This window comes from Orycteropus afer, unplaced genomic scaffold (genome assembly GCF_000298275.1).
Source record: "Orycteropus afer afer isolate SDZICR_OR568_19922 unplaced genomic scaffold, OryAfe1.0 scaffold00420, whole genome shotgun sequence".
NCBI classification, from domain to species: Eukaryota; Metazoa; Chordata; class Mammalia; order Tubulidentata; family Orycteropodidae; genus Orycteropus; species Orycteropus afer.
Genome location: NW_006922007.1, coordinates 1,504,912 through 1,531,113, shown reverse-complemented (window position 1 = coordinate 1,531,113; position 26,202 = coordinate 1,504,912). Strand labels below are relative to the sequence as shown.

At 40.6% G+C, this 26,202-nt stretch overlaps 1 protein-coding gene across 1 annotated transcript in view; it reads right to left on the bottom strand.

The window, feature by feature from the left end:
• Nucleotides 1-375: 375 nt before the first annotated feature.
• Nucleotides 376-26,202, bottom strand: part of DRG1 (developmentally regulated GTP binding protein 1) — a 27,927-nt gene continuing 2,100 nt past the window's right edge. The window contains exons 3-9 of the mRNA XM_007953946.2: nucleotides 26,012-26,187; nucleotides 18,548-18,617; nucleotides 9,887-10,056; nucleotides 6,875-7,005; nucleotides 5,504-5,671; nucleotides 5,112-5,234; nucleotides 376-475 (exon numbers count right to left, since the gene is read on the bottom strand). Of these exons, the coding sequence (XP_007952137.1) occupies nucleotides 376-475; nucleotides 5,112-5,234; nucleotides 5,504-5,671; nucleotides 6,875-7,005; nucleotides 9,887-10,056; nucleotides 18,548-18,617; nucleotides 26,012-26,187 (938 nt within the window). The remainder of the gene's footprint in view (nucleotides 476-5,111; nucleotides 5,235-5,503; nucleotides 5,672-6,874; nucleotides 7,006-9,886; nucleotides 10,057-18,547; nucleotides 18,618-26,011; nucleotides 26,188-26,202) is intronic.

Below are 26,202 nucleotides of genomic sequence, written 5' to 3'. Positions count from 1 at the left end.
TCAGACCCTGTCTGGTCAGGGTACATAATTCAATTGCCACACTACACCATCGCCCAAAATGGGCTAACCTTGTAGAGAATAATCAACTGTCTCAACGTACATACCCTCCTCCCCTTTAGAGTTCATTCCCAAATGAATTCTCATTCTGACACATGAACTGCACGTAGCCGGCCATCAGACCAGATCCTTTATGCAGTTCAACATACAGGGTGTGTAACACCAAGGTAAGTGAAGTTCCAGTTTGGGTGTTTCCATCTCCCTCCCCTGAATCCTAATCCGACAGCTGCCAAAGCTGAGACGGGGTTTAGGGGAAGGTGCTTGGTCGTGGGGAACGTTGCTGCCGCGTAGGCCCGGCAGTGGGGAAAAGGGAAGCTTTCACTTCTTCACGATCTGAATGACATCCTCGTCCTCCAACGTGTGATCTTTACCCACTTTCTGAGGATTGTGTTTCACAGAGAGACCCCAGACCAGAGCACTGAATGGAAGGGAGAAAAGAACAGTCAGTGAAAAGGAAAATCTAGTGCCTGTCCGATCTGCCCAGGTACCCCTTCTGCTCAGATTCTACATCCCAGCTCTTAAGAGCCAAAAGCTTGTCAACAGCCAAGTGCCCTCTCCCAAGCTCAAGCACCACACTCAAAGCCTGGACTTTCCCTTGGCAGCACGGCACACTGGAGCTTCCTGCGTACAAGGCTTACACTTCTGGAGTGTGGTTCCTCTTATCCCCCAGCCTGCTTAAGAAAATCAAAGAGGAAAAAGAACAAATAAGCAGTCTAACAAGCCTAGCTTGAAATGAGTTTGTTAAAAAGAAATACCCTAAAATAATTCAGATTGGAGACTGATACCTAAATATGGAAATGTCAGTTACAGACTATTACAGAAAGTGTTGTGCTGTATTGTTATGTACTGTCAAGTCGGACCTGAGTCATAGTGACCACTCCTTAGTTTTCCGAGGCAGTATCACTACAGAAGTAGATTGCCCAACCTTCCTTCTGAGAAGTGGCTGATGGGTTTGAACCGCCAGCCTTCTGGTTAGCAGTCAAGTGCCTTAGGCACTACGCTACCAGAGCTTCCCTTGTTACAAAATACTCCCTCTTAATTGGCTATACTAAAACTACCAGTGGTACAACTGATAAGAAAAACAGGACTTCCCTCCTTCAGCTATGCTAGGAAAATACTCTGCTCTATCAAGAAACTGTATTGATGTATCCTACTAATTTTTTAAGGAGCTCTGGTGACACAGTGCCTAAAGCATTTGACTGCTAACCAGAAGGCTGGCAGTTCAAACCTACCAGCCACTTCACAGAAGAAAACTGGACAATCCACTTCCATAAAGATTTACTGCCTCAGAAACCCAAAGGGGATCGCTATGAGTCAGAATCAACTCGAAGGCCATGAGTTTGTTTTTTTGTGGTTTACTGATTTCTCGGAATGTATGAAGGTATTCTGTACCCATAGGCCTCTAATACTAGCATGCTGTGATAGGGATGGAAATCGATCAGCGAGACACTGAGACCTGTGTCTCGCAGAGGCTGAGAGTTAACACTGTGTCTAGGGTAGACAGTGGTGGCCATATTGTTACTGTCTCTGAGCCAAAACTCTTAAAAATATCTGTATTTTGAAAAGAAATCATTAAACTAGAAATAATGAAAAAAGAGGAGAGAGATAACTATTAAGAACGGATACAATAGAATTGATTAAATAAACATAGGTATCGTTTTTGAAGTGAAAAGCAAATACATTTAAACAAATGCAAAGCGACCATTTTACTAATTTAAACTAGAAAACTAGTTTTTAGCAATCACACTCAATGCCTGCAACAAAGTCAGTGCCTCCTATTTGGCTAATGGCAATGCAAACTGGTTCAGCCTTGTGGAAACCAAGGCAGTGATACATAACAGAAGCCATAACAATCATAAAACCTACTTCTAGAGTAAAAAACTTAAAGGGGAAAAGACAGTGCTTGTGAGCCCTGGTGGCACGATGGTCAAGCACTTGGCTGTTAGCCTATAGGTCAGCGGTTCCAGCCACCAGCTGCTCCACAGGAGACAGATGAGGCAGTCTGTTTCTGTGAAGATTTACAGCCTTGGAAACTACAGAGCAGTTCTACTCTGTCCTACAGAGGTGACTTCCTGGAAGGAAGGTTGGGCAACCTACTCCATAGTGATGTTGCTGTTGTTGCCGTTATGTGCCGTCAAGTCGGCCCCGACTCATAGCGACCCTTCCTTGGGTTTCCAAGGCAGTATCACTACGGAAGTAGGATTGCCCAACCTTCCTTCCGAGGAGTGGCTGGTGGGTTTGAACCGCCAGCCGTCTGGTTAGCAGGCAAGTGTCTTAGCCACTATGCTACCAGACTACCTCGGAAACCCAAGGAGGGGTCACTATGAGTCAGGTCCGACTTGACGGCACATAACAACAAACAACAACATATATAATATGTATATATGTCCACAATTTAAAAAAAAAAGGCCTGTGTGTCCATATAGACAAGGACACATAGAGAATGGGACAGGGACAAATGTTATACTTGGAAGTACTGAGGCTTTTTTTTTCCTATTATTAAGATGCTAAAATGCTGTTTGTGTAATAATTTAAAGAAAATAAAAAACAGGAAAACACTGCTAAATAAAATTCTATTTGCTTTGATATGTACGTTCCCTAAAATACTGTACTCTCCTTTAACCCTGCCACCTGCCACCTTACCGTTCTGGGGGCTTTGGACAGCATTCTGCCATCGTGGAAGGAACTAATGGGAGAGGACAGGGGTTATATAGAAATAAAAAAATTGAAAAGGGACAAAGTCTGACTTTTGCCAAAAGGTTTTTTTAACTGACTCAAGAAAGTGCCGAAGTATATATAGTTCAAGTAGAAATTAGCACTTTTATGTGGAATGTGAAGGAGCCCTGGTGGACTGGTTAAGTGCTCAGCTGTTAACCAAAGGGTCAGCAGTTCAAATCCATCAGCTGCTCCACAGGAGAAGGTATAGCAGTCTGCTTCCATAAAGACTTATATATAGCCTTAGAAACCTTGTAAGGCAATTCCACTCTGATCTATAGGATGGCCATGAGTCAGAACTAATTCAATGGCACACAAAAGCATATGGAATGTAGTTATCTTAGAATTTAAAAGGACCTTCCTTCTCTCTCTACTCTTAGACCAGAATCAATACTTTCACAAATTTCACTACTTCTATGCTTCCCTACAATTATTTCCCACTTTCTTCTGTTTTTAGAACTATTTTGAAATTTCTGACCTATAAAGATGAACCATTCATGAATGCTGTAATTAAGTACAAGTATTTCCCAAAGGGGTATATGGGTTGCAAGTCTGAAACTATATATACTATAACCCACTGCTATCGAGTTAATTTGATTCACAGTGACCCTTCCTTGTGTTTCCGAGGCAGTACCTCTATGGAAGTAGATTGCCCAGTCTTCCTTCCAAGGAGTGGCTGGTGGGTTTGAACCACCAACCAGCCTTCTGGTTAGCAGCAGCCAAATGTCTTAGGCACTATGCCACCAGAGCTCCCATGTACACTACAATTAAACAAAATATTAAGTAGATTGTAGATAACGGACAGTCAAGTTTCTTATGTTGGAGAAAGAAATTAAAAATAAGAAAAGAGGGGAGGCTAAAATGAACCCTACAGTGCTGAACTGGAATTACAATTAACTGTATATAAACTTACGGATTGAATAAGTAACTAGGAGAGAAGCGATAGCTGGGTAGAATTCCAATAAAAAATTGCGAAACGAAAGAGGAAAACAGAAAATCACAAATATCACAGCAATAAATGCTGCAGACAAACTCTACCAATGGAAGCCAAAATCAGGGAGTGAAAATTTGAAGAAACGGGATTTGCATAATCTCAAAGTGTCTCCCCCAAGACACTTATCAGATGTGCAAAGAGAAAAGTAGAACTTTACAATGGAGAAACCCAGCAAATACCATCTTAACCAAGTGATTAAGGTAAGCATTACTCTCTGTAAGACACATCACAGACCTGGGATGTTGATCTTCCAAGAAGGACAAGTCATCATTTTTAAGGTATTCTTAACAAAAATGCATTTAACCTCACTTCATTCATGAGAAAACTCCAGAAAAAACTCAAGTTAAGGATAATTCTACAAAGGAGCAAGTGTCAAACTCATGAAAGATTAAGGAACTGTTACAGACTGGAAGACTAAGGAAAAATAAGTAAATGCCATGTGGGATACTGGATAAAGTCCCTGAAACACAAAAAAATACTCAATGACAGAACAAGTGGTGAAATCCAAATAAGGTCTATAGTTTAATTAATAATATTATCCTCATGTTCATTTTCTGTTCTCCACCATCGTACTATGGTTATGTGATTAGCAGAAGTGGGGTGAGAGAGACAAGGAAACATTCTATGCTATTTCTGCAACTTTTCTGGAAGTCTAAAATTAGTTCAAAATAAACATTAAAAAATATCTTTTAGCCAATACCCACAGTGAAAATATGAGAAAGAAGGGGTTCTGCCCGTCCTTAAGCTAGCATTTCCCAGGGAGATTCCATATCCAAAGGAGGACAGCACGATGCTGGCAGGAATGCAACTTTGTGGTTGTCACGAGGAAGATGAATGGCATGAAAGAGGAAAAATTTTCACAGTAGTAATATTTCCTGGAGTAAGTATTCAGCTACATCCCTGTAGACTGAGAAAACAGACCAGGCCTAGTCTGTTCTCAGTTCTGTAAGACAGTCTACAAGGTTTCTGAGAAGGATTATTTCTGGGAGTGCAGGGAGAATCTACTCTCTTTTAACTATCTCACAACACAGCAGCTTAGCAGACAGTCTAGTTCACAGCTAATAAATGAAATGATAAATTTCATCATCATAAGCAAACTTCAGCACAAGGAAGGTTGTAAGAAACCACGACAAACCCTCATGAGGACCAGTCAGGGCCCACCTCCTCTGAAGAGGTTCCTTGGGCTCGCCCTGCTCCAACCGGCATGGCTTTGAGAAGCCGCTGCTGAGCCCCAACCGAGCAAACACTGCGCCAGGCCCCACCTGCGCGGTTTCCTCAAAGCTACCCTAAGAATTTCTCGTTAATGAAATCAGAAAAGGAGGTACTACAAGCTTGGTATACTCACTATTTAAATTCTTTGATAAGATTTTTGTGGATCTTCATGCAGAAATCCTCCACCGTGGTCCTAGAGTCGGGCAGTACGACCGGGGACGTGTAGTCTGGTAACTGGCCTTTGGGTTTGGTGTAACTGGAACAGAGGGAACAGAGGTTGCCTTCTGCTTGGAATGTTTCATGTGTTGAAAGCAAACCCACCCTCCAGCAAACCTGAGAAGATCAGGTCAGGACAACCTCCAACCTGAGAAAGAGAACACCTTCAGTAGAGCCTAGCAGATGTCAGGAACTAATGTGTTTATAATTCCAAAGGAGAAGATTTTGTTAATGAGTCCCAGAGGGTATCACTTTAGGATAATCTGGTTCAATTCCTACAGCAGTAGTCCCCTAATCACTGAGACTTACATCCTCACTAGTTTCAGATAGTCCCAGATTTTTTCCAAAAGGTCATCAAAATTCCAGCGGTGGTGAGCAGAGATGGGAACGCAGTGAGGCACCTTATAGATGATATCCAATTCTTCAATGGAGATCTGATCAATCTTATTTAACACATAGATACAGGGGATATACACTCTACAGGAGAAAACAACAAACAGGACATGAGCCTCAAGCTGCTGACAGGACTGTCAATCTCATTATCATCACTTCTTCACCCAAGACCCCATCACATGACATAGATCAGTACAAAAAAAAAAACATGAAATGTTCAATGTAAAACAAACTCTGCTCTGTAAATTTGTACCTAAAGCACAATTAAAAAAAAAAAAAAAGACTTTCTACCAAAATAAGGTGCGATGTCCAAGAGGGAACTATCCATTGAGAAGTAACAAAACTCAGACTCCAGCCCCACCCATGCAGCTAACTCCTGAGAGATCGCATGCTGCAGTGGCAAGACAAGCTTTGGAGCCACAAAGACAGATTCTAATTCCAACTGTCACTTTCTACATATGTATCCCGGGAAATCATTTAAACTCTCTCAAAATCAGTTTCCTGCAAAGTTATTTCAAGAATTATAAGAATGTAAGTATAATTTTTAACATATTTTATGGTAATTTTTACAGGCTAAAAAAACAATTTTTTTTTTTTTTTGGAAAACACAGCATCTATCAATGTTTGTCACGTTCTTAATGGCCACTGGTTTCTAATAATTAGACAAGCTGCAACTTCTTAGGGTCCAGCTATCTCACTTGTAAAATGCATAACTCAGAGTGTTGGCTTTTGATTTCAAATGAGGAACAAATAAATTCATCCAACATATAGGAACAAATGCATAGGAACTGCAACTGGAAAATATTTTATCAAAATGCCAGGAATAATTTTAACAGTGGCTTAAAACCTAAAATTTTAATAGTAGTAATATTTCCTGTAAGTATTCAGCTGCATTCCCGCAAAGTGAGAGAACAGACCAGGCCCAGTCTGTCCTCAGTTCTGTAAGGCAGTCTACAAGGTTTCTCAGAAGGATTATTTCTGGGAGTGCAGGGAGAACCTACTCTCTTTAACTGCCACACAACACAGCAGCTTAGCAGACAGCCTAGTTCACAGCAAGTAAGTGAAATGGTAAATTTCATCATCATAATCAAATTTCAGCAGAAGGAAGGATGTAAGAAATCAAGACTAACACCTCACTTTACAGCTAAAGAAACCAAAATCCCACTATTATTTGAGATAGCAGCACAACTATGGTTAGAATCAATGTCCAATTGATGTTTCAATATTATTTCCTTTACAAAGCTACAAACTCAAACTCAGGCACCAGACTGCACACTAGCCCAGTACCTGTTCCCTTCCACCACATCAATGAGGTCATCAGCCGTGGCATCACTACGCAGAGTCACGTCAGCATTATGAATTTTGTATTCAGCCAGAATGCTCTTCACGGTTTCAGCATCCAGCTCACTCTGAGGGCACTGAATGGGCCAAAAAGACAATGAATGGTCAGAGAACCAACGATCTCCCAAGAGTGCATACTACTAGGACAATTCCAACTGAAGTGCAAACTCATTTCCAAAGACTGCTACCCTGGAGGAGAGATGGCCTTTAGTAGGCAATGCATGAAAAGTAAAGCTTTTAGTTTAAACTCAAAGGAAGGAACCTTGAATGCTAGAATTTCAAACGTAATAGGATAATGGCAAAGATCTTTTAGGTGGGCCAGCTTAAACATGTGCCAGTCAAATCACGTGGACCTCTAGAATGTTCAATTTAGTAGAAAATTCTCAGTCCTCAATTATACAACCTAGAAGCCGCATTTAACAGAACTGATCACTCCTTCCTACTTAAACACTTTCTTTTACTTGATTTCCAGGATTCCAAACTCTTCTAGTTTGGAATCCCCAATCTCCACTTTGTGTGAGAAATCAGATTTGCTGAGGTTTCCCATTTCTCAGCCTATAATCATGGGAAGGTCAGGGTTCAATCCTTTAACTTCTTTTCTTTTCCATTAATACTCACTCTTTAGTGATCTCAGCTAGGCTCATGACTGTCAAGCTGATGACCACCAAAGTTTTAACTCTAGTCCAGATCATTCCTCTGAATTTACATACCTACTCGACAGTAATACTGTGATGTCTAATTGACAACTGACATCTCAAACTTAACACTCTGATATCCCCCTCCCCTCCAAACCTGTTCTATCCGATGTCTCACCATTTCGGCTGGTAAGACACCACTATTTTTCTAGCTCAGGGTAAAAAAAGTATGGTCATCTCTGACTTTCTCTTACAACTCACAACAAATCCATCTGTAACTTTTATCAGTTACTTTCAAAATCCTTCCAGAATCAATCACTTGCTCCTCCTCACTGTTACTGCCCTGGTATAAGAAGCCACCATTTCTTGTCTGGATTATTGCAACAACCTCCTTAAATGGTTTCTGCTTTTCTCCTTACCCCATTTCCAGTCTATTCTTAACACAACAGGCAGTATGATCCCATTAATACCTAAGTCAACATTTTATACCAACTAGGATGGCTACTATCAGAAAAATGGCAACAAATGTGTTGGTCAAGGATGTGAAGAAATTAGAACCCTTGCGCATTACTGGTGGATGTGTATGGTGCAACTACTATGGAAAACAGCTTCAGAGTTCCTCAAACAATTAAACACAGAAGTGCAACACGACCTAGAATTTCTACTTCTAGGTATATACCCAAGAGATTGGACAACGAAAAGGAATCAGACATATCTGTACACAATTATTCACGGTAGCATTATTTGTTATTCACAAAAATGTGGAAACCACCCCAGTGTCCATAAACAGATGAACAGATAAATAAAATGTGGTCTATCCATACCATAGAATATTATTCAGTCATAAAAAGAAAGGAAATTCTGGTATGTGCTATGATACAGATGAACACTGAAAACATTATGCTGAGTAAAATAAGTCAGACACTAGGACAAGTATCGTATGCTCCCATTTATATGAAGTATCCAGAATAGGCAAACGCAAGGAGACAGAAGTTTATCAGTGGTTACCAGAGGCTGCAGGGAGAACAGATGGGAGTTACTGCTGAAGGAGCACTGAGTTTCTGTTTGAGATTTTGGAAACATACAGTGCTAATGATAGCCCAAGATGGTAAATGTAACTGTCACTGAAGGTACACTAAAAAATGGTTAAAATGCAATCAGCTGTACTCTCTCTCTCTGACCACCCCCTTGTGGTTTTGCCTTTAAATACTGTGTAACTTTGTTGCTGGCTGCTCAACTCCTCTGCCCTTGCGTGGGATATGAGTCGGGCCCCAGCGCGCTGGTACCTCGAATAAACTCCTCCTGCTTTTGCATCAAAAAAAAAAAAAAAAATGGTTAAAATGGCAAACTTTGTTATGTATGTAGTTCACAACAATAACAGAAACAAAATGAGGTCAACATATATTTATTCTGTGGGTCAGAACGCAAAGTCAAAGCATATGTGGCCGTATGTTAGGACTTCATCCACTTACTCACTCCGCTATTTCTTAAACATGCAAAGGCACGCTCTACCTCAGTGCCTCCACACAGTGCCTCCACATTCAATATTCTCTCTTCACGAAATGATCTCCTCCAAGACACTCACCTGGTTCACACCTTCATGTAAATGCAATGAAGTTTTCCCTGATCACCTTAGTTAAAACTACAGCCTCCACATCAATACTCCTTTCCTATCCCTTTTTCCTACTTTACTTTGTCCTTAGATTTATCATCTCCTGATACCCCCTGTATTTCACTCATTAACTTTGTTTGCTCCCCGTTACATCCCCAGAGCCTAAAACAATGCTTGCCCAATAGCAGATGCTCTGTGAATTTCCACTGAATGAATGAAAACATAATACTGACAACATCTACTTCATGCAAGTATAAGATGGTCCACATGCCCCTATGGCTCCAAATAGATAACCCAAAAGAGGAAATGAAGTTGCCAAGGTAAGTCTGAGACTGACCTCTGTCCTATTCTTATTATCTTTTTCCTCAGTCTTTTCAAGGTAATTGTGTTAGCTTAATTAGCACAGAAAACCAAAAAAACCACACTAACTGCCATCAAGTGGATTCCAACTCATAGCAACCCTACAGGACAGAGCCCAACTGTCCCATAGGTTTCCAAGGCTGTAGATCTTTACAGAAGCAAACTGCCTTATCTTTCTCTCACGGAGCAGCTGGTGGATTAGAAATGCTGACCTCTTGGTTAGCAGCTCAACACTACACCACCAGCACTCCTTAATTAGTAAAGAAGCCAGTCAATTTCCAAATGTCAGTGTCAATCCATTCCCCACCCCATCCCTTTAGCACCCTGCCTCTCGCTGCCTTCCCCACTTACAGTGGCCGTGAGATTAATGCCGCCCTTGTCTTTCTTCTTAAAGCCGATGTTGGGGGATTTGCTGTTCAATCGAATGCCAAAGCCTTCTAGCTCGTTTTCGATTATCTTCTTATGTCCCAAGGGTTTCAGGACATCCAGAACAATCAGGATCAAGTTACAGGTTCGGGCCACTGAAGAATTGGGGGAAAGAGTTTATACTCAAGCAGAGGTCAATAAAGCCTTAACTAACCCAAATACTCACAGCAAGAGAGCTTTTATCCTACATTAAAGAGACAAAGATTTTGGTAAACCACCCCCCACAGTCCTTAAGATTACAAAAAAATTCTTTCCAGAAGTCAATTTACAATAGGTGTCTTGAAGTCATTACAACTTTATAGAGGAATAATTTACAAACAATTAATTGTATCTATTTTAAATACAGTTTGATGACAAATGTATACAATGGTGCAATCAGCACAGCAAGTAAATACAGGATCTTCCCATCATCTCCAAAAGTTCCCGTGTGCCCCCTTGCACTCAGCTGTCCCCTCTACTCCCAGCCACTCATCTGCTTTCTGTCACCACAAATTAGTTTGCACTTTTTAGAATTCCATCTAAGTGGAATCATACTGTATGCAGTCTTTTGTGGCTCTTTTAACTTAGCATGCTGTTTCTGAGTCACCCATGTTATGTATGTATCAGGAAATCATCCCTTATATTACTGAGAGGTGCTCCATTTTATGGACACACAATTTGCCTATCCGTTCATCTGTTAATAGACACTTGGATTGTTTATACAATTTCAGATCATTATGACCAATGCTACTAGGAATTTCATGTGTAAGTCTTTCTGTGGCATACATTTTCATTTTTCCTGGGTAAACACAAGAAGTGGGATTTCTGAGTCATATAAGGCACTTGACTGCTAACCAGAAGGCTGGCGGTTCAAACCCACCAGCCACTCCTTGGAAGGAAGATTGAGGCAATCTACTTCCGTAGTGATACTGCCTCGGAAACCCAAGGAGGGGTCACTATGAGTCGGTCCGACTCAACGGCACATAACATGGTAGGTATAGGTTATAAGAAACTGCTACCCCATTTTCCAAGGTGTTTATGATTTTACTCTCCCATCGCAGCCATGGACAATCTCAATTGCTCCCCATCTTTCCCAAACTTTGGTATTATTCCTTTTTTAATTTTAGCCATTCTAGTGCGGGACATCTCACTGTGGTTTAATCTGCATTTCCTTGATGAACAATGATGTTGCACATCTTTCCATGTGCTTACTGGGCATTCATGCATCTTGAGTTCACTCTTTTGCCCATTTTTTATTAGGTTGTCTCCTTACCACCAAAATATAAAAGTTTTTTTATGTATTCAGAATTAAGTCCTTTGTCAGATAAGCATGTTGCAAATATTTTCTCCCCATATGTGAGATGCTGTTACATTTTAAGTATATCTTTTGAAAAAAGTTTTAATTCTGATAATGTGCAATTTATCAACTGTTTCTTTCATGGTTTGTGATTTTAAGTGTTCCATCTAAGAAATCTTTGTGTATCTCAAGATAGCAAAGATTTTGTATCCCGTTGGGGTTTAATCAGACTCTACAGAACAACAGTTAATCAAAGATTCTGAGAGTTTTGTAGTTGTTTTGACATCTTATTATTTTTTTTTTATCAAAAAAGTAAACCATGCCGGTTAAAATTCAAACAATAACTTAAAAAAAAAAAATACTGATGAGATTATGTAATTTCTTACCCAAGCAATGAAATTTTTGAGAAGGAAAGGGGACATTATTAGTATTAGCCTGGAACATCAGACATAAATCAGAATAAAAAAGCTCAGGGTAAAAGCTTCTTCCAAAAGCCCAAAATGGAGTTGAAAATATCTACTCTAGTGCTGTGTTGTTTCACGTTTACAGAAAACTGTAAGGCTACAAAGGAGCCCAAGTGGCACAATGGTTAACACTCAGCTGCTAACTAAAAAGCTGGTGGTTCAAACCCACCAGCCACTTTGCAGGAGAAAATGCCTGACTGCTGACCTCCCATTAAGATTAAACCAAAGCTCATTGAGACCCCCATCAGGTTTCCAAGGCTGTAAATCTTTACGAAAGTAGACTGCCTCACTTTTCTCCATGGAGTGGCAGTGCCTATTGAGTTCGAACCGCCTATTTTTTGGTTAGCAGCCCAGTGCCTTAACCACAGCACCACCAGAGCACCTTCCCATTAAGATTACAACCTAGGAAGCCTATGAAGCAGACTCACCACGAGTCAGGATTGACTGACAGCACATAATACCACAAAGCCATGGCAATATGAGCAACCCTTTAGAAGAAATCCATGCCCAATTTAGAGCTTTCAGACCCTTAAAAAAAAGTCAGTAATTATAAAGGCTGGTTTGGGGGAGGAAAAAAAAACAAAGCTAACATATGTCCTAGTGTGGTTCTTGATGGTAACATGAAAACACACAGGAACCCTGAACAGGTAACACAGCATGTAAAGTACAAAAGTTGAAAAAGAAGCTGGAAATGGAAACGCGGTTCTGCCGAACTGACTCTTTCTAAAGAGACCTAAGATTTAAGACAGAAGTGCCACTGGGGTTCAGGCTCGGGCCTAAGGAGCACAACAATGAAACCATCGGCTGAAAAGAGGGAAGTGTAGCTGAAGGCTACAGTCTAAACAGTCGGAGTCCCCAGAGCCCCTCCATCCCCTGCTTCCAGCTTACCTCCCAGGACACACACAATACCCTCCAAGCAGAGATCATAGGTATTTTTCTATGGAGTTCCTGGCTAGCCCCGAGGGGAGGAAAATAAAGAGAACCTATTGTTAGCAACATCTAGGAGCTTCCCTCCAAGAAAGCTGGCTCACTGTACCATCTTCACCCTACAGTAACGATCATCCGCCCAAATGCCCGCTCAGTAATGAGCGTCCCATCAGTTTCCCAGTTCCTCATTTTTTAAACAGAATACCAAGGATCACCAGATGTCTGAGAAGAGAGCTTCCAAGACGAAAGACAGATACCAAAACACCAAAAAACAAACTCACTGCCATCAAGTCGATTCTAACTCATAGCAACTCCCACTGGGTTTCCAAGGCTATAAACCTTTACAGAAGCAGACTGCCTCATCGTTCTTCCACCGAGCAGCTGGTGGGTTTGAACCACTGACCTTTTGGTTACCAGCCAGATGTCATAACCATTACACCAGCAGGGCTCCTTAGACAACAAAATAAAGCATAAAAAAGACTAGCAAAAATAGAAACCATAAAGGGAGGCTGAAGAAAAGGTTTTAAAAAATGTCTACCAATCATATGTTCAGTTGTTGTTAGCTGCTATTAAGTGAGTCCCCAATTCATGGCTATCCCTTGTACAACAGGATCAAACCACTGTGATCCACAGGGTTATCACTGGCCTATTTTGGAAACAGACCACCAGAACTTTCTTCCTGGTCTTAGCCTAGAAACTCCACTGAGACTGTTCAGCATCATAACAGGTAAGCCTCCATGGACAGACAAGTGGCATCTGTGCTTAAGGACAGGAATTGAACCTAGATCTCCCACACAGAAGGCGAGAATTCTACCACTGACCCACCACTGCCCTCAGAAATTTCTTTATAAATTCAACAAGTATTTATTGAAGAGTCAACTATAAACAATATAGAAAAATCCCCCTTCACACAGACTTTCCACTGCAATGGTATGAGACAGTAATAAATAAATTAACAAATGACTATGAGTCAGCTGATGAAAAAGGCCAAAAAAAAAGGTTTCGGGTAAAAACAAAAACAAACCCGTTGCTAGTTTGATTTTGACTCATCATTTCATATAGGATAGTCAGGAAAATACCATCTAAGATGATATTTAGTAGAAGGATTTAGTAGAACTATCACCTCAGACAGTATTTTCCTGACTATCCTAATTGTTAATTTATTTACTACTGTCTCATACCATTGGAATGGGAAGTCTGTGTGAAAGGAAATTTTTCTATATTGTTTATGGTTCATACGGTTTACAGAGGAGGAGCTCTGGTAGCATAGCACTTGACTGCTAACCAGAAGGCTGGCGGTTCAAACTCACCAGCCACTCCTCGGAAGGAAGGTTGGGTAATCCACTTCCGTAGTGATACTGCCTCAGAAACCCAAGAAGGGGTCGCTGTGAGTCGGGTCCAACTCGATGGCACTAACAACAACATGGTTTACAGAAAAACACTGTAGACAGCAAAAATAGTTAAGTCCCAAAACTCTGAGGCAATCCAATGTTTGATATGTTCAAGGAATAGCCAAGAGGCCAGTGATGGCTAAAGCCCAGTAATTAAGAAGAAGAGTTATAGGGAAAGAGATTAGTCAGCACGGTATCTATGGGCCAAGTCATTTATGATCTGGAAGCTAACATAAAGAGTTTGGATCTCAGAACTAGATGGTACCTGGCTACCACTGTCAACCACTCAGAAAGGGATCAGTGCAGGAGATCCTGGATAGAGTGGGAGAACAATGTGGAACAAAACTCAAAATCATAAAAAAGACGAGGTTTACTGGTCTGACTGACCTTGGTGAGACCCCTGAGACTATGGCCCCTAGTTACCATTCAAGCCTGGAATTAAACTCACCCCTATAGCTAAGCAACAGACAGGGTAAATATTTATTCCAGCTACAACAATCCTAAGAACACTCATTCACAGAACAGAAGTGCAGTATTTGCACAGGGAGAGACAGCTCAGGGGGCAGGAAATACATATGGAAGAAGAACACAGGCAGGAAATGAGAAGAGAGCAGTTATGTTGTGGGGAATTGCAGTCAGTATCATAAAACAAAATGTATATGAACTGCTGTATGGAAAATGAATTTACTCTGTAAACTTTCACAATAAAAATTTTTTTGGGAAAAAAAAGGACTTTGGGTCTCATTCCAAATATGGAAAAGGCAAGGGAAGGTTCCTAGCTGAGAAATGACATGATCTGACTTAAAATGTAATTGTTGTAGCTTCAGCCAAAAGGACCACACAGCAGCAAAGACAAAGCAGAGTAACAGGGCTGTGACATTAGTGTCGGCAAGGCGTGATGGCAGCCTGGAGCACGGTGGCACCAGCACCTGCGATGGTTAAAGATGGTGAAAATCATCAGGAAAAAGGTAAGATGGTGCTCATTACAGACCAAAAAAAAAAATGCATCCCCTTCTAATACTACACGTAAGAGGAGACTCAAGGTAGATAAGGGACCTAACATTACAGAAAAAAAGAGAATATATTTATGACCTAAGGAAAGAGAAGCACTTCTTAAATAAAACCTCAAATGTACAAACCACAAGGAAAGAAAGAGTGAATTATATAATTCCATCAAAATTAAGGATTTCTATCCCATAAAGATTACCTTGGCCCAAATTAACAGATTGGCAATGTTTAAAATAGGCAAAGAATTAGTATCTAGAGCAGAGCTGTCAAATAAAACTTCCTGTTATAATGGAAAAATTCCATAACTTGTGCTGTCCAATATGGTAGACAATTTAACAACAACAACAAAAAAATCAAACTCATTGCCATCAAGTCAGCTCTAACTCACAGAGATCCCCACTAGGTTTCCAAGGCAGTAAATCTTTATGGAAGCACAGTGCTCCATCTTCCTTCCACAGAACGGCTGGTGGGTTTGAACAGTGAACCTTCTCGTTAACAGTTAAATGCGTTAGGCACTGTGCCACCAGAACTCCTTAATATGTTGCTTATGTGACTAAAGAACTGAATTTTAAATTTTATTGCATTTTAATTAAAGGAGCTATCATACTGGACAGTGTAGAGCTAGAATATAAGAGAAATTCCTGAAAAGTAAGAGAAAGACAGCAATCCTAAATAAAAAATGAACCAAAGTTATCAATAACATCCAAAGAAGAAAACCCCAAACTAGTAAGCGCATGCTATGATGTTCTAAAAATCATTTATTTCCATCAGAGAAATGCAAATAAAAACAAGAGCTACCACTTCACATCTATCCCATTATCGAAACTCAGAGGGCTGGACAGTGTGGACAGAGGTGGGAAGAAAGGAAGCTGGTGGGTGGCCTGGAGCCACTCTGGAGAGCACATTCCCTCATCTCTTTGTCAACTGCCATTTATGTGTATCCGGTGACCCAGCAGTTCTGTTCGTGCTTCTATATCCCAAAAAATTGTTCCCATTTTTCCTAAAGGAGCCAAGTGTGAAGCTGTCTTACATCATTAGCTGTGGTGACTGAGGCTACAGGGATCATCCTAACTAGGAATATGGACAGATGCAATGTGGTGATGCATACCATGGAGTTCAAGGACGCCTTCAGGGACAGCAGGTTAGTGTTAGCAGAAAGAAGTGAGAAAGAGAATGAGGCAAAACTCAAAATATATATGAACAAGACAGTGATACATTTTGCTGCTGTTATCTACATAAAGTAAACATTAAACACATTAGAATGGCTGCCTAAGAGGGAGGGAAAGGAAGCAAGTGTAGAGATAAATAAATGAGACAGCCTTACACAGACCTGTGATGAAAATGTGCCACGAACTGAAGCATAAAATTAACTCAACCATCTGCATTTGAGGACAGAAACAGAAATGCACAAATAAGAAGAGAATGGCTTGATTTCAGATATATTTCAAAGGTAAGGCCAACAGGGAATGTTAATGTACCAGATGTGGAAGATGAGATAAAAAGGTGTTTGACCTAAAAGGTTTGAGGGATGTATTTGTCCTTTACTGAGATGGGAAACATTGAGGGAAAAGAAAGTTGGGGACAGGAAATCAAGAGCTCAGTTTTAGACATGCTAAAGTTGAGATGCCTACTGGGACTGCTAACCAGAGGTTGGTGGTTCAAACCCACCAGCCACACCACAGAAGAAAATGGGGCAATCTACTTCTGTAAAGATTTACCACCTCGACCAGCCACACCACAGAAGACGATGGGGCAATCTACTTCTATAAAGATTTACCACCTCGGAAATTCAAACGGGTCCCTATGAATCAGAACCGACTTTCTGGCAGTGAGTTTGGGTTTTTTTGGTTACTAGCTATTTACACAGAGCTACACTGGCAGTTAGTCGAAATTCACAAGAGAGGGAGAGGTGCTACTATATATTTCACCATCACTAGAATATATATCTAAACATTTGAAGCCATGGAACTAGAAGCTATAATACTCAGAGTGAACACAGAGAAGAAAGAATCCCCAAGACGAGGTCCTGGGCAATCAAAGTGTCAGAGATCCTGAAGTTATGGCAGATCAAGCAAAAGAAACCAGGAAGGAGCAGCGGATCCCAGGAAAAAAGTGAAGAAAATATTTCAAGGAGAGAGTGATTGATTAACTATGGCATTTTCTCAAGAAAGACATGGATAATGAAATGACAATTAGGTTTGAGAAGGGGAAAGTCACAGGCGTCCTGGACAGAGCACGTTAACAATGCAGCCATGAAACAAGAATAAGATGCTGTAAAAAAGAACCACTCGGAAGGAAGATGGGGCAATCTACTTCCGCAGTGATACTGCCTTGGAAACCCAAGGAGGGTTCGCTATGAATCAGGTCTGACTCGACGGCACATAACAACAACAACAACAACAACAACAAAAAAGAACCAAAGGCAGGAGTAAGTCTTAGAAAGTGAAAATAATATAACAGAATTTTTTTTAAATAGCAGGATTAGAAGATAAAGTTGAGAAATAAGACTAAGACAAAAGTACATAAAAAAATAAAATTATAAACCCAATCCAGAGATCCAATATCCTATTAATAGACATTCCATAAAGAATGAATCCAGAAAACAGAGAGGAAATTATCAAAGTAAACAGGGAAATTTCCCATAAAGGAAAGATACAAGTCTCATACTGACTGGGGCCATCAAACAGCCAGCAAAATTAACAGAGGGAAAAAAAACAAAACAATCCCGAGACAATCTTTAAACCTTAAATGAAAAACATTCCCTGAAGTCTTCTTGAAACCAAACGATAGTTTAGCTCAACCAGCCAAGAGTGTCTGCCTTCACCATTATGCTCTTTCCTCTATGTGGGATCCTATTAACAGCAACTCAAAAGCTTAGACAAGAACCTTACAGGGCGCTGAGTGTATGTTAACGGAGAAGAAAAAACTCAGAAAAGGAGGATGAGAACGGTTATACGGCCCGAAGAGCGTAATCAATGTCACTAAATGGTACACGCGGAAACTGTTCAATTGGTGTACAGTCTCACAACAAAATAAAAGCAAAAAAATATTATTAACTATGAAATAGCAACAGAAGCCTAATATTTAGAAATAGGAAGGCAAAGTCATAGAAGGAACAGCTCAAGAGTTAACAAGAGTTGCCCCTGCGGAGTGACAGCAAGGGTGAAGACAGGTGGGGCAGCAGACTGATGCCATTTATTTCATATTTCCCTTTTAAAGAAAGGACAGGTGTCGGTGGGAGTCAGGAGACTTGAGTCTAGTTTGACTCCACCATACAGGGAGCTGGCCAAAGCACTTCACTGCTCCCATCTTTGTTTCTGCTCAGATGGGGCATCCAGGGTGTCACTCTGTGAGATCCCTTCAAGTCCTGACATTCTACCCCAGTGAGAAATCAGGTAAAACTATGCCCTTCCGTGTGGTATAATCTCCGAGCCCAAAAGTCCCTCGTTACCGTAACAGTACCAGGTAAGGGAAGAGGTGAGGGGACGATGCCCTGGAAGGACAGCCTCGGGCTGCTCACCTGCGATGACCTGGCGGCCTCTACCTTTGCCGTCCTTGGCACCCTCAATGATACCCGGGAGGTCCAGCAGCTGCAAGATTAAGGACAGGAGAAGAAAGAAAAACCCGTTATCAATCTGAACAGATTAAGTATATTTCTTTCTCCTCAAGTTCCAAAATTTAGGAGATCCAAATCCAATATTCCCCCTCAGTAATCATGTGAACATTACTTTCCCTCATCTACTCAATGCCACCTACAGAGCTTTTAATATGTTTTACCTGTTCAAAAGACCTAACAGCCCCGTGAGATGCAAAGTATTAGCTAGGTTCACACAGGTTAAGTGATCTGGCCAGAGTCACAAGCCTAGTAAACTAATGATAGAACTAAGACTATACCCTGTTTTTTGGGGGTCAAATCCATTATTCTACATTAACATCTTCCCGTAGCCCCCTACTTTCTGGAAGGTGGAGCCACCTCACTAATTCTTTACTGTAGATAATGGTTAGTTAGGTGAGCATATACTGAGACCCTTGCAAATCTCCCAAGCTTTCCAATTCAGTTATCTCTACAGCTGTTCTTGAGCAGGACAGCACATCAGAATCACCTGGAAAACCTTTAAGAAAGGAGACAACTGAGCCCACACCTGCAAATTCTGATTTGGAAGGGCCAAAGTAGGGCTCAGGTATCAAGCTGTACTTCAAAAGGTTCCACTGGTAACTCCTGATTTGTATACCCAATTGAGAATGACTGTTCAATCGCCCAGGAGCTCTGGTGGCATAGTGCCCAAGGCATCTGACTGCTCACCAGAAGGCTGGCGGTTCAAACCCACCAGCCACTCCCTGAAAGGAAGAGTGGGCAATCTATTTCCACAGAGATACTGCCTCAGAAACCCAAGGAGGGGTTGCTATGAGTTGGCATCGACTCAGTGGCAGTGAGTGAGTGACTGTTTTTTTCAACAGCCTAGGACATGGAGTAAAGTAAAACTTCACAGAAGCTACTCTGATGACATCATCAAAGACAACTCCACAGCACATGCTGAGGTGGTGAAAATGTTTTGGAACCAGACAAAAGTGATGGCTGCACAACACAGTGAACATACGAAACATCACTAACTGTTAACTTTAAAGTGGTTAATTTTGTTATGTCAATTTCATCTCAACAAAAATGGGGGCATAAAAGAACTAATTCAGAAGGTGCTTGCCAGCTCAATCTCACCATCCAAGTCTCTACTGAAGAGTTCCTCCCTTTTCCTCACTGCATTAGAAACAGCATGATATAACACGTTTGGCAACTTTAGCTACCTTTATGCTTTCAAGGAGTCACGGGGTGGTGCAAACAGTTAAGAGCTCAGCTGTTGAAAGGCTGGAGGTTGGAGTCCACAAAGAGACATCTTGGAAAAAAGGCCTGGCAATCACTTCCCAAAAAAAATCAGCCACTGCAAACCCTATGGACCCAGTTCTACCCCGACACTCATGGAGTCATCGTAAATCGGAACTGACTCAGCGACGACAGTCTTTTTGTTTTGTTTTTCACTCTTTCAAAAAAGAAAAAGATGGTAATTTTTGTTGAACATACTTGCCTGGATCTGGAAACTTTGCATACCCTGGTCCAAAAGACTACGTAAGAAGTAATAAGCACCCCCAAGACCCATACCTTGATTTCCAAACACCATTCTCCAATGAAAGAAACCAAGGCTCCTTGGAGAAGCAGTTTAACGCAAGGCTGGGGCAGGGGAAAAATAAGATTAGCCTGGAATATCTTGTGGCACCAGAAAATAAGGAAGTGCTCACAAGAAGATAGGGGCTTATGAGAAGAACACAGGAGCCACAGAACACTAAAGGAGTTTCTATTGCTCAAAGCTGGAACGATTTGAGCGATTGAGTCATAAAGTGAGGGTAACAATGGATTACAACCTATAGGAAAAAAATATCCTTGAGTCCATATTAATATAAATTGTTGAGTAAGTAAATAAGCAGGGGAGAAAGCACCAGACAGCTAGATAACTAAGGTAGTGCCTGAAGGTATTCAAATTCAAAAAGCTTCCTTGTAACAGAAGTCTGATTAATAAACATAGCAGGAAATAAAGAATCAGCAGTACATAAAAACCAGAGTAACAACTGTTGCAGCGAAGATCCACAGATGGATATGAAAATGAGTGGGGAAAAGTTTAGGGAGAAATATGACTGCATCTTCTCAAAGTATTACTCCCAAAATATTTATGTCAACTACAACAAAATGACTTTACAGTGAAGGCCTGCAGTTACCATCTTAACCAATGATCAAGGTCAACATCATCAGAAATAAAACATGTATCTACATATATGTTTCCACATAATGAATCCCATATGATGAACTGAGGACACATCAGTTCTGTGGTATTCTTGCTAAAAATGCCTAAGACCTCAATCAAATCATGAGAAAACATCGGACAATCCAAACTGAGGGAGATTCTGCAATATCACCCATTGCTATTACGGAATGATCCTGGACAGAATCCTGGACTAGAAAAAGGACATGGGTGAAAATTGGTAAAAATTGGAAGTTTTACCACTGTTTAGTGATGATTACTGTACCAATGTTAATGTCCTATCTGTGATAATTTTTCCATAATATAAGAGTGTTAACACGAGGGGAAGCAAGATAAAGATAAAGGACATAAGAGAATTCCCTGTACTATTTTTGCCATTTTGCCATTTTTCTTTAAGTCTAAAATTAATTCAAACTTACGGCTAATACAAAGTAGGAGGGGCTCCATGGGGAAATTAAAAGTTTATCATTATTAATTATGCTGACTGCCAGCCCCTTCAAAAAAAAAAAAGTATAAATTTATATATAGTTCTATTTATATAAAACTCTTTAACATGCAAACTACTGTACTGTGACAAAAGCAAAGCAGTGATTGCTTGGGGATGGAGAGGCAGGGAGGAACAAAAGGGAAGGCGCATGAGGGAACTTTCGGGGTGACATGTATGTTCACAATCTTGACTATGTTGAAGATTTCACTGATTATACACACACACACACACACACACATATATATACAGAATACATATAGATACATACTATATATGTCAAAAGGAGCTCTGGTGGTGCAATGGTTGAAGTATTTAGCTGCTAACCAAAAGGTCAGCAGTTCAAATCCACCAGGAGCTCTGTGGGAAATTGCTGAGGCAGTCTGCTTCTGTAAAGATTTAGAGCCTTGGAAACCCTATGGTTCTACTATGTCCCACTGGGTCATTATGAGGAGGAATTGAATTGATGGCAGTGGGTTATATATTTATGTCAAAAGTTAACAAATTATACGCTCTAAATCTGTATAGTTTACTATAAGTGAATTAAACCACCATAAAGATATTTTAAGAAACAAAAAGTTTATCATGAGTTGTTCCTAGAAATTAAGTCTAGAATCTGTTTCTTCAGCCATTCTAATGATTCTATAACTACCTCTACCATTGAGTAAACCCATTTCTGCTATTTAAAAAAAAAAAAAAAAGTATATTATCAGAAAAAGGCTTCATTACACATCAAGTCTAACTACGCTATCAAGAACTCGAAAGGAAAATCCATGTGGATAATCTAAATTTTCCAAATCTGGAATATGACTATAATGTCACATAAAAGACCATCCAAAGGAGAGAATATTACATGGAGGGGAAAATAGCAAGGGCTTTATCACTCCAGCAACTTAACACAATGAAATTTACTGAGCCCCCACAAAAGTAAAAACTTCAACTTAGCTTTTCTTGAGAGAAATATATAAAAAGTTAAGACAAACTGTCCAAATGTAGCAACTATTCATTCAATAAAAATAGCCAATGTCTGATGAAAATATGTCTGATATAAAAATATGTCTGATTACCACCAACCAAGAGATAAGAAAAAAAGATTTCTTTAAACCATGGATTAAGAAATGGATGTCAAAATACTTAAAACTCAAATGCCTTTAAAGACTAAAGCAGGTTAACTTAAATGTGTAAATCAATGCTGTACAGAACCAAAGGCGTTCTGAGACTCCTGTCTGTATGGAATGAATTGTGTCCCCTAAAAATATGTGTTGTAAATCCTAACCTCTATGTCTTTGTGGAGAAAAGACTGAAGTTGTCAAAGATTTCATATTACTTGGTTCTATAATCAACACCAATGGAAACAGCAGTCAAGACATCAAAAGACGTATTCCATTGGGCAAATCTGCTGCCAAAGACCTCTTTCAAGTGCTGAAGAGCAGACATCTCCTTGAAGACTAAGATGCACCTAACCCAAGCCATGGTATTTTTGATTGTCTCATATGTATGTGAGAGCTGGACGAAGAATAAGACCAAAGAAGTGTTGATGCTTTTGAGTTGTGGTGTTGGTGAAGAATGCTGAAAGTACCGTGGACTGCTAAAAGAACTCAATCTGTCCTGGAAGAAGTGCAGCCAGAATGTTCCTTGGAAGTGAGAATGGCCAGACTTCCTTTCACCTACTTTGGTCATGTTGTCAGAAGGGACCATTCTCTGGAGAAGGATGTCATGCTTGGTGAAGTGGAGGGTCAACAAAAGAGGAGAAGGCCTTCAACAAGATGGATTGACACAGTGGCTGCAGCAATGGGCTCAGGTACAGTAGGGTTCGTGAGGCTGGCACAGGACTCAGCAATATTTTGTTCTGTTGTACATAAGGTCACTGGGAGTTGGAGATGACTGGATGGCACAACGTCTTTGCTATGTTAATGAGTCAGGATTAGTGTAGAGTGTATGTGAAGTCAATCTCTTTCCAGATAAAAGTGAAAAAGCATAGATGGGGGAAGAGAGATGTCAGGCCACCTGAAGCTAACCCAGGAGCCAAGGCTCAGAAGAGACAAGGCCTTCTCCTCTAGAGCCAACCGAGAAAGCCTTCCCTGAGAGCTGGCACCCTGAATTCAAACTTCTAGCCACCTAAAATTTGAGAAAATAAATGTTTGTTAAAGCCACCCACTTATGGCATGTCTGCTATAGAAGCACTAGATAACTAAGATAGTGCCTGAAGGTATTCAAACTCAAATACTTCAAAACACTGTGCAGCCAACGCGATACGTAACTCCCCTCTGCAACGCTGCTGGTAAATGGTGGTTCAGCCACTACATGAACACCTCCAGACACAGCAGTTCTTTACCTCAAGGGCTACCAGGTAATGAAATCCCTGGCAATCTCCTTATGAAAATCAGCCAACAAAAGCCCTATGGATCGTAACAGTTCTAACTACCACCAATTATGGGGATGGCCCAGGCAGCATTTCATTCCATTGTGCATGTGGTGAATGTGGGTTGGGGCTGACTGGACAGCAGCTAACAGCAACAACAACACACTAAGAAAGGCCTTCCTTACACAAAGTAGAAATCTCCTTCCTTAAAATTCTTATTAAGGACTCTGGCATAGTGGGTAAGGCATTTGGCTGCCAACCAGGAGGCCAGCGATTCAAACCCACCAGCTGTTCTGCAGGAGGCAGATGAGGCAATCTACTTCCATAAAGATTTACAGCCTTGGAAATCCAATGAGGGTCACTAAAAGTCAGAATCAACTTGATGGTAATGGGTTTTATAATTCTTATTAATTGGTTCTAATTCTGTACTCCTACCAACACAAATCACAGAGAATGAATGTTCTGCCACAAAACAGCCTTTCTTAAAACATCTGAAGGCAATCATCTCAATCCAGTTAAGTACATTCACTTATATGTATTTAACTTGCTTTCTGGGGAAAGTCAGAAAACCCAAACCCACTGCCATCAAGTCTATCCCGACTCAGCAACCCTATAGGACAGAGGAGAATTGCCCCATAGCATTTCCAAGGATGTAAATCTTTATGAAAGCAGATTGCCTCATCTTTCTCCCACAGAGCTGCTAGTGGGTTCAAACCTGACCTTTTGGTTAGCAGCCAAATGCTTTAGCCACTGTGCCACCAGAGCTACTTGGAGAAAGAAGGTGAGAAAAAAAAAGAGGCAGAGGTGGTGAGTGGGAAAGAGAACAAAAAATAGATAAATAAAATCCTAAGAGACTGCAACAAATGGTGGTTTTGTGGGAAAGAGAGAGAGCAGCTCTTTTAATTCCTATACACTCAGAAAACCTGAGAGGGATGTCAATAGCATCCCATCACAAAAGATACATTTTGAAATGGGGTTCCAGCAAGGGATAGGTCTGAACAGTCTCTGTAAGGGCATCTAACCAGCAGGAAAAAGGCCATTCACAATACCACCAGGACACTGGTGGTATTCTATACTAAAAAGTACAGATTCTACACTGAAAGAACCAAAAATGAACCTCATAACTCAGCAAGGAAGAAAAGAAAACCAAATCCACAGTTTCCAAACCGTGTCTCAAGAAATTCTGGAGCACGACAGTGAACTTTTATTTCCTAAATTTTCAAGAGAAACACAGCAATTGTGTTTCAAGCACTAAGTGAACTACCAGCTTACTTCAACTGTAAGTAGCTTACAATTAAAACATTAGATTCTACTACACTGCTTTCCATTACAGTCTATCTGAATCATGGTAAATTTCACTTTCTCAGTGGTTGCTATGATAAAAAGGAAATACACATAAAAATCATTGTGGAAAAAGAAATGAATGTGGCAGTGTCCAATTTGATTCCAAAGTTTGAAAGGCTGTGCAGCAGCCAACAGGTACAATATGCTATGAGTAAATAACTGTTGCCATAAGGACATTAAGTTCTTTGTGCCTACCTGTTTATTAGTGTTTCTTTTGGCCTAAGGATGCCACAAAAAGTCAATGAGACACTAAGCGTATCATGGCATAATTACTGCAACATTAAACCTCTAAACTCAAGTATCATAAGAGTTCAGACCCCTTTCTTAGTCATGTAGCCCAGAAAATATGTTCCATTATATTTCACATATACTTCTTTCATACTCAAAGTGACCTCTCATTTGGGAGTCCTAAATCTATCATCTAAGAACTTCTCAGGAGACCAACTTTACATTAGGTTTACAGACCACTAAGAACTGCCTTCTAAAATGATCTGACCATTTATTTACCTATTTAAAAAATATCTGAGGGTTCCTAGCAATACACAGATAAAAAAACATTTTCCTTAACAGCCACACATGGCCCTTCCTAATTCAGCTCCCTCCACTCCCACCCCACATTTAAACTCACACCACAGCACGCTGCTCACCATTACTGCTACCTGAAATGCTCTTTCCTCTCCCTTTTTGACCTGGTCAAATTCTATTCCAAGGCTCACCTCCAATGTCACTTTCTACATGAAGCCTTCTTTGACTGTCTCACAGGACCTCCTTTCTCTTCCATCTCCTGGAGAAAAATTAGTCCCCTCTTTCTCTGTGTTTCCATAGGTACTACACTGTATTATATTTAGTACCACTTTATCTCTTACAATAGAGAGAACCTGAGAAATGGAAATTCAGGCCTGATATACAGTGAGCTCCTACTGAGTGCTTCTTAAGTGAATGAAAGAATGGATTTCATCCCAACACTGGCCTGTAGGCCCGACTCACCTGGATCTTGGCACCTTTGTATCTGATGACACCAGGCACTGTGGTCAGAGTAGTGAATTCATAGGCTGCCACCTCAGAATATACCCCTGCCAGATTACTTAGCAGTGTTGACTTCCCCACAGATGGAAAACCCACAAATCCAATTCGAGCATCACCTGTCTTGGCCACGTCAAAACCTAAAACATCAAGAA